Here is a 9069-nt window from a genome sequence, read left to right on the forward strand (position 1 = left end):
TTTAATGGTACCAGAGAATTATCCAGTAGAATATATTGCTTAGCAGTAACATTCATAACTTATACGATGTACAAAGTGAAATGTGTTTGGTTATTTGGAGATGATTTGAGTAACCAGTTTAAGTGAATTATGCATAAAACCATGTGAGTTCTGTTTTTTTGTGTGTATATTGACATGATACAATTTTCTTAATGCATTCACACAGTATGGGAAAAATGGTTAAGTTTCATAATCATCGAGAATTCGATAACTGTCATTGTTCTATCCAGAGATTGAAGCAGTAAGATGCTGTGTGCAGTTTACACTTGTGTTCTTGTTGTTTGCTCTTTCTTCTTCCATGCACATAAATGTCCAAATTTAAATCTTCATAGATGGCCATTTTGGTGGTACCATGGTTGATATACCATTGAATTAAGTTGTATTCTCTACGTAACTTCAGTTGCGCTGTTCAGTTTTAAGTGTTTTGCTCTGACTCAGATTTCTTGATATTGTTTATGGTCACAATATTAAATTTTTCCTTTGAGCAGCTGTAAAGTTACTAGATTTGGAAACAGTTTGTGAATGTGATGTTTGTGAAATAAAGGTGTGAAGTATGAAAATATGTATTTGCAACATAATAATAGATAAATCAATCTGGAGACGTAATGAAGCTTAATCAGTTTAAAGATCGTTAGATAAGGAAAAATAGTACTACAGATGTAAACTGTGAAGAGAATAATGCTCCCTTTAAAAAAAAAAGAAAGATAGAAAGCAAAAAATGAAAAAATTGTTTCTTTTACAAAAAATGAAACTTGATTTCCCCTCAATCCAGGAAATATGATGCCAGGGGTCGTGCAGGTAGCACCCCCACCCCTACTGCAGAGCCCCAGTTTAAGAACCCCAGGGTGACGGCTCTGTTTAACAAGTGGCGCCATGTGTGGCTGATGGCCATGGACAGGAGGAGGAAGCTGCAGGATGCTCAAGATTACTTCAAAGAAGTATGTTACCCAATAAACAATGGAAAATTGTTTGAAGAAATTGAGTGTTTTCGTACAAAAATCATACCGAATTTTTGGACAAAGAAGCAATATAAACATCCTTTGTACATTTAAGAGGTCTACAAAATAGTAGTTAGAGAATATTTAATTGCTTATAACTTTTCAAGCTGTTAGCCTTTGATTAAATTTTTACATCAGAAATATTTTCATGTATTGGTTTACAATCTAAATTTATCAATTATCTCAGATGGAAAGACTAAAAGACTTCAACTTTGAGACATGGCGAAAGAGGTACATGAAATGGATGAATCACAACAAGTCCCGTATCATGGATTTTTTCCGCAAGCAAGATAAGGATAGAGATGGAAAAGTGACACGTCAGGAATTCATTGATGGCATTCTCATTTCAAGTATGAGTACCATTTCGGTTGTTTGTAATTTTTAAACCATGTTGCTCAACATTTTATTGAAAGGTACAATATCAGTAAACATGACCAAACGGCTGAGCTATAGTAATGATGTGTTGTTCATTTTAAGTATTTTTATAATCAACTTTGTCGTTTTTCAGAATTCCCTACTTCTCGTCTAGAAATGGAAGCAGTGGCTAACATATTTGATCACGATAAAGATGGCTTCATTGACTACAGAGAATTTGTAGCTGCTCTGAGACCAGACAATAAGGTAGACATGCTAAATAAATACTGTTTTGATAGAAACTTTAGTTCCATTTATGCTGTAACAGTTCTCTTTTTAACTTAAAAATGTGTACAGAAGAATGTTTTTGGGAAAATATTTATAAGGGGAAATAGTCTGGCTTTGTCAAGGCCTTAAATGTTTACAAAATATTTGAATCACATTTTAAAGATACTTCAAACTTTTTATTATAACTTTTAACTTTTATTATAACATTCAGAAAGTCTTGCGAAAAAAGCCAGGCCAGTATCTGCAACATCATTTTCATTTGGTGGGTGGCCACTTATTTACCATCATAAGTGGCAGGATATTTTATTGTCTGCTTACCTCATGTCTGCTCAAGCTGTTAAAGATAAAAAAGGCTTTTATATTCAATATCTCATTGACTCCTGAAAAGAATGATTATCTGCTTTCACTTTGAAAAGTGCTTTATCCACTTAATCTTGTGTATTCACCTTTCAGCTGGAAAAATATCAATGTTACCAATCAAATTGGAAAATTATTGAAATATTTATTGTACCTTTAATTTTTTTGCCACACTTTGCTTGACAGATATATTTTTGCCATATAAAAGCCAATATGTAAGTGGTTGGCATTGAAATTAGCTTGTTTTATTAAAACCCCAATGATTTATATCAGAATTATCAAACGCCCTCAATCATCGTAACATGATGTCACTTCCTGCCTTACCGTTGTATATATGGTCCTTGATAACAGAAATATTTTTAAAGGGCAATCCCCATTATATGGTATAAGTAAATACCACTACCTTCTTCCCACTCACCAAATATGACCATGATTCAGTTTATCTATTGTGCAGTTTATTAAAAAATCAAAAATTTCTAACGTTCAACAAAAGGTCAAAACTTTGTTACAGAGACATTGAAAGTTATATCTTTGTATTGAAAATCTCTTCTGTTCACTGCTTTATGTTGACTTTAAACAGAAGTGAAAGTGGCTTATGTGTAAGAAATGGAATATTTACCCTTGTAAATACCAAAGTGACAGTTTTAAAAATGATGTATTTTTTCATTAGGCTGCAAAACCAGAACAGACAGACAATGAACGCATTCTGGATGAAGTCAAGAGGCAGGTGAACAAGTGCAGATGTCAGAAGAAATTCCATATTCACAAAATTGGAGAAGGAAAATATAGGGTACGGCCCGTATGCTTGGACAAAAAAGTTTTAACTGCATGTTTTTTTCTAAAAAAAGGGTTTAAATTCTTAAGAAAGAAAGAATTTATTATTGCCAAAAAATTTTTAAGAGGTGTCTTTTAGCAGTGACAGAATCATAAATATCATTGTATATTATTGATTACTATTGTGCTCATTCCTATGATGATATTTAGAAGTCAAGATACATATAATTCATTTTACAGTGTGTTTTTTTAACTTCAAAGCGTCACTTTTTATTAATGTTACAGTTTGGTGACTCCCAGAAGCTGCGCTTGGTCCGCATTTTGCGCAGCACTGTCATGGTCCGAGTTGGTGGGGGCTGGATCGCGCTGGATGAATTTTTAGTAAAGAATGATCCCTGTAGAGGTCAGTGATTATTGCATTGTGCCACATTAAGCTGGGGATTGCACAGAGCAAAATGAAATTACATAAAGAGAAGTTGGTACATGAAGTTGTAAAGTAATGTCTGTTGAAGATTGAGAACAAACCTATGAAATTGGTAAATTGAGGGGCTGATCTTCATGGAACGTGCATTGAATAGTTTAGATGGCTTTTGGTGAATCGAGGAGAAATGCTGAGATGTCATATTGCTTATACATGTAGGACTATATTTAATTTGATTCCTCTCTTAACCTTTTGCTTCCCAAGTTGGACTATGGAAGGGTGAACGTCTGCGAATGAAACGACAGCACACTCCCATCTCTAACAGAAAGAGGTGTATGTCTGTCACTGAATAGCATGGAATTTTCACAGTCCGTGTCATTCCCCTGTCATTTTCCATTGCTTATTGGTAAATGATGGCTATTAATTCAAGTAAACATGTGCTTACACAGCTTGTACAACAGTCCAGCAATGTTCGCTGAAACTTGAATGGCCTTTGTGGGATGACAAAAAAAGCTGAGAAAGTAACCTGCTATGCAGAAACCATTCTTGTCATTGTTTTATTTACTAAGGAACTAGATATATGCATCTAGGAGAATGCCCATGTAGCACTAACAACTGTTTCTTTATACCCATCATGTTTTCTGTTAGTGACTCTTGATATTTGTCAAAAATGTAAATATATGTAGTGGAAGCAAAGGGTTGCTTGATACAGTTTCTTTCTTAGATATGTATCAGGTCATATTTTCTCTTCAATGTATCTTTAATACTCAGTGTTATTATTTAGTAATGATCTTAGTTTAGTTTAGCCTGCTCTTTCATTGTTAAATGTTACAAGTACAAAAATTCCAATTGTGCATGTTTTTTTCCATTCTGCATGAATTGATAGTATGCCACTTGACATTTGTGCTGCATGGAAATTTGGTCAGTTTGAATTACACATATAGATACAAAATTGTTTTGCAACAACTTGTCTGAATAGTATTGGTAAATGCATGTAGGTTAGGCAGGTTTTGTATTCTGCACTCTGCCCTATACAGTAGACGTGTACTACAAGCATAACAGATGTGAGTGTCAGATACGTATAATACTGTTACTGGTTCAAATTTACATACAATTTAAACCTTTTCCACTTCAGCCAAGGGTCGTACCAATGTAGAACTGCGTGAACAGTTTATTTTGGCCCAAGGTGTCAGTCAGTCTATGGCCGGCTTTGTCTCCAAGAGTTCTGGTAGCTCTAGTGGTGGCACAGCCTCTGCAAGCAGTCGGTCTGCCAGCACAACAAGTGGGCCTGTCTCTGTGGCAAGGGTAAATACCAACTTTCCATATCAGATTCAGAGGAACCAATTATGTATGGGACATTCTATTTTAATACTAATAATGCCCACTGCTGTCATATTGTGAACTTTATAGAAGAGCGACTACAAGTTATGAAAAAATATGAAGTGGGATATTGTAAATTCTTTATGTATTTTCCAGAGACCTCCCCTGCCAGGTTGGAGACAGCAGCAGCCAGTAGCCTTCAGTCCAGATCGTGAAGTATCCTTGTATATGTCTCAGAGTCCTCGTGCTAGAGCAGCCACTAGGGACACATTAAGTCCAGGTGAGTAGGACTACTATTTATTTCCTGACTGAGTAACATTATTGACACTTACAAAGAAACTTGTTACAGAACTACAAATGTTGGCAGTTCTATAATGTATATAATTAAAATTTTCATACAATTTTTGGTAATCTGAAAGATGTTTAACATAAATGTATATGATACTTTAATCATTACATACAACATCTTTCTTTTCCAGGTGCCGCTAGTTTTGCCAGTAGTCGCACCAGTAGTCGTCCATCCAGTCGCGCTGGTAGCGACATATCAGAGCCATATGGCGAGGACCCAGAGATGTACACCACTATGCAGACAGAGACCAGGAATGTTGGGGGCAGAAATGTGACCACCACAACATATCAGACACATGTTGTAAGGGACCGTACTGCTGACCCTAGACGGACCACACCTTCTAAAATCCCAACACCATCCAAGATCCCAACACCTACTTCTAAAATTCCAACACCTACTTCCAAGATTCCAGTAGGCAAACGTAGAGGCAGTCAGCAGTAATGTTTAAGCTTACAGCTTTTAAATCATCCAAGGAAGCTTACAGTTCCTGAAACATTGTCACAAAAGCTTCTAGCACCGCTTTGATTGTTGTGGAGCCTACAGTGACTTTCTCATAAAACTATGATGTGACTTGTTGGTGAGTTATCCATTGATGAAGACCAGAATTCCTGGCCTGTGTGTGACAGAGTAAAGATTATTCAGCATTTATATTAAGGAAGCCTGTTTTAACTTTACTCTGGTGTCTGTTATAGGCATCCTGATGACTGTGATTTTTTATATCATGACAAAAAATGTACATGCACGAACATGTAGATCTGAAATTGTCCCAAACATACTCAAATAAATGCATAATCATAGGGAAATGAAAGATATAAGAACAAATCTTTAAATTTGAAATAAAAATTTATCACATACCTCAGTTAAAACATAATCTGATAAAACTAACTGGGTTTGGGTAGTTTTAAGAAATAAAATATGGGTCATCCAATTGTATCTTATATGTAGCTAGAAAGACTAGTTGTCTGTGCGTTTAGTTCATCAAGTTATTTTATTTTGTTACTCAAGACCTGCCATCTTCTTTTTTGATGAAAGCCAATGTGTTGTTTTTAAAGTAAACATATCATTTAATGCAACTTAGTTTTTGAATTTAGGTTTATTTATCTATCTACTTAACTCAATGTGTATGAAATGCACATCATACATTTTTGTGAGATGTATTCATTTATGTATATATGCTGCTTTTGGTTGGGTCTAACTGTGCAAGTAAGTGTATATAATAATGCTAAGTTTTCATACCAATGATAAAAATCACGCTCTTTTGTGTATATGTATACTGCATTATATTGCATTATGTAGCTGCAAGCTTTAATTGCAGATGATGGGAAGATGAATAAAATGAATTTGAAGAATATCAATTTTCTTTTTTCATAAGCACTAGTCTGTTTATAAAGTGAAAGTTGTCTTGCTCATATTTTACAGGACCTTGAACAGCAAATTATGAAATCTATATAATAGGTCATAAAAACTATACAACTGGAAGGAAAACTTTTCTCAAATTCACAGACCTTCATTTAATAAAGCAAATGGGTTAATGCTTTTCTCTTTCATTTGATAATGTTTATTTTGCAGTCATGAAAATTATCAGTACAATTTTGTCCATGGCGTCATTTTGTTTTTAGAACAAAAGACCTTAATTATTATGCTGAACAATTGTCAGATGCTACTTTTCGTAAGTTGACTCAGATAAATTGGAACGTGTAAAAGGTTTAACCTCTATGTCTTTCTAAGAATGTATACCACAACTCCAACCAATGTTACACATTAGTATGATTGCTGCAGAGCATGTAAAATTCTTGGCAAAATGACAAACATTATATCAAAAACACAACATCTGAATAACATCTAAATTTAAAACCATTACTTCCAAACCTTAGACTTACATCAAAGACAAGAACAATGATGTTGTATAATATATTCAAACAATTTCGTGATCGACATTCCAGGCAAATGGTGGAGCATAAAAAGATATACATTCATGTTCACATACTGATCCAAAATTCTGAAACATCAATTATGAAATGGAACATCAGTGATCTTTGCGAGCGTTCTTTGAAAAGCATAAAAAGCATCACTGACAGTTGATAAGAGAACATGTCATGGACAGTTAAAGTAGGGTATTATGCTGCCATACTCATCATTATGCTATCACGTTTACATGGCAAATTTTTGACACGCCTATAAAGATCATCACACAATATATGCATTGTAGCTATACAATAAAAATAACTTCAAACACAGCCTTTTCATCCCTTTCCTATCATTTTGTTGTAAATACTTAAAAAAAAAAATCACAATTACATGTTGGAATATTGTTCAAGTAATTTGTTTTCAGTTTTCTGTGTATTTACAGCACTGAGCATTCTTTTTTACTTTGCTCATTTCAAAATGCATATCACAGTTATACCAAAGTAAATTGATGGACATACTTCTCCAACAATATCAAAGTACTTTAAATCACTACATTCTACTCCTTCTGTTTATTCCAAACTATTTAAGCAAAAATCAACATATGCATAGACCTGTGCCATATAGGCTTCTCTATGAACTCTGAAGTGCTGAACATGAGGAGAGTCCTCCCAGCACATGGCCATCACAATTACTCCTAACTTTTTCCTATGTTTTATAATTTCCTCCACATATCTGTAGTTTACCAATTCATCTGCCTTGGAATATAAATAAAGCTGTGGCCATCTGGATTTGTCATTCTTCATTACATCCCAGTAGTCGCCGAAACTAGTATCACTTGACCATCTAAATAAAGAAGTTATTCTCTCAATAAATACTTTGAGAAATATAGTAATTAACACTAAGAGTCCCATGAATTGTCTCCATATGAATCCTTTATGTTGCATGGTCAACATAAATGCTCTTCTGGCAACAAAGGGACTTCTATGTGATGGGGCACTGTCAAACACTGTTCCTCTCACATTGAGAGAATCATACTGACAATCACTGTTCAGTATCTCAGCTATGTAGCGGTACACAAAGCCACCACCGTTGCTAAATACGTGAAAGAATATTGGGTTGTCCTCAAGACTCAAATCAGATAACAACTCCAATAACTTTAAAGCTATTGGCCTTAATTTGTGTTGATTGAAAAACACATCCTCCACTGATGCTGTATACCTAATGGTTATGAATCTGGAAACAAAAGAAGTAAATAGTATTAACTTTGCAATATCATTCATTTTTTTGTACCAAAACTGAGCAATAAATAGCAAAAAGTTGATATTAAGATAAAAAAAAACTATCAATGCCTTGCTAACTCACCCTACATGTATTTATATGGGCGTATGCCGTAGCGATAGTCCGAAGGTTCAATAGTCCGAAGGTTCATTGGTCCGAATGTTCACTATAGAACCTTCGGACCAATGAACCCTTGATTAAAAAATCGATGAAAATGTTATTTCTTTTCGGACCAATGAACCTTCGGACCAATGAACCTTCGGACTATCGAGACGCCCCCGGCGTATTCATATCGGTATTTAACGTGACAGTGCACAGGTGCTATATATTTTATATATGCTATAAAAAGAGAGTCTCGCGGACAACCGGTTTATATAGGGTGAGCTGGGCAGGGAGAGCTACCTGCATTGTTTGAATGTGCAGGGTTTCTAATTAAACCACCGTTGCATTTTAGAGACCTTTCATTTTCCAACTTACCCGCGCTTTTCATAAATTGCACTGTATTTAGCCAAGGTCTTGTCATGACATCCAACCCATCCTAACATAATAACAACTGGCTCTTTCTCTAACTCTTTTTGTTCATCAAGATACTCTAAATTCTCTTCACTTGCATCTTGATCTTCAGCAACAGACGTTGGAGAAGGAAAAGTGACATGGTATTCGATGTCTTCTTCCGCCATCTTGCAATAAGGACGCTGTTGTGTGTGGCATGTTCCAGTACTACCTTAACTAATTTGCATTTGTTTTTACTCTTTAATTCTCATAAGACCATCATTATCATTTTATTTGAATAAAATTTCATGATTTTTTATAATTCTTTTGGTACCAAGTTGAATTTATGAACCATATTTTTATTGTAAATTGTTTTTTGTCATTACAAGTGGAATAAAAACCACGGAACTAATAAAAAGTTAACTTAAAGCAAAATACAAGGAGTTTTTTAATTGGTCAAAGCAAGCCAATCACCAACTTCGTAACAAAAG

At 34.7% G+C, this 9069-nt stretch overlaps 2 protein-coding genes across 14 annotated transcripts in view; one reads left to right on the forward strand and one right to left on the reverse strand.

The window, feature by feature from the left end:
• LOC106178456 (microtubule-actin cross-linking factor 1, isoforms 1/2/3/4/5-like) overlaps positions 1 to 6251 on the forward strand; it is a 90796-nt gene extending 84545 nt beyond the window's left edge. For 10 of the 13 annotated variants that reach the window (XM_086998733.1, XM_086998735.1, XM_086998732.1 and 7 more), the window contains 9 exons: positions 812 to 977; positions 1225 to 1387; positions 1546 to 1658; positions 1891 to 1941; positions 2707 to 2826; positions 3096 to 3213; positions 4367 to 4536; positions 4708 to 4831; positions 5031 to 6251. In XM_086998733.1, coding sequence (XP_086854859.1) covers positions 812 to 977; positions 1225 to 1387; positions 1546 to 1658; positions 1891 to 1941; positions 2707 to 2826; positions 3096 to 3213; positions 4367 to 4536; positions 4708 to 4831; positions 5031 to 5341 — 1336 coding nt within the window. In that variant the 3' untranslated portion in view covers positions 5342 to 6251. The remainder of the gene's footprint in view (positions 1 to 811; positions 978 to 1224; positions 1388 to 1545; positions 1659 to 1890; positions 1942 to 2706; positions 2827 to 3095; positions 3214 to 4366; positions 4537 to 4707; positions 4832 to 5030) is intronic. The other 3 variants (XM_086998744.1, XM_086998737.1, XM_086998745.1) reach the window with 1 other exon arrangement.
• Positions 6252 to 6797: 546 nt separating this feature from the next.
• Positions 6798 to 8804, reverse strand: LOC106161367 (transmembrane protein 53-B). The gene is made up of 2 exons (XM_013538302.3): positions 8564 to 8804; positions 6798 to 8041 (listed from the first exon to the last, which is right to left on the reverse strand). Exons 1-2 carry the CDS (start codon positions 8764 to 8766, stop codon positions 7378 to 7380), a joined length of 867 nt encoding a protein of 288 aa, XP_013393756.2. The 5' UTR covers positions 8767 to 8804; the 3' UTR covers positions 6798 to 7377.
• Between the last annotated feature and the right edge of the window lie 265 nt (positions 8805 to 9069).

This window comes from Lingula anatina, chromosome 1 (assembly GCF_051362555.1).
Source record: "Lingula anatina isolate TDL-2025a chromosome 1, LinAna3.0, whole genome shotgun sequence".
Classification (NCBI taxonomy): Eukaryota; Metazoa; Brachiopoda; class Lingulata; order Lingulida; family Lingulidae; genus Lingula; species Lingula anatina.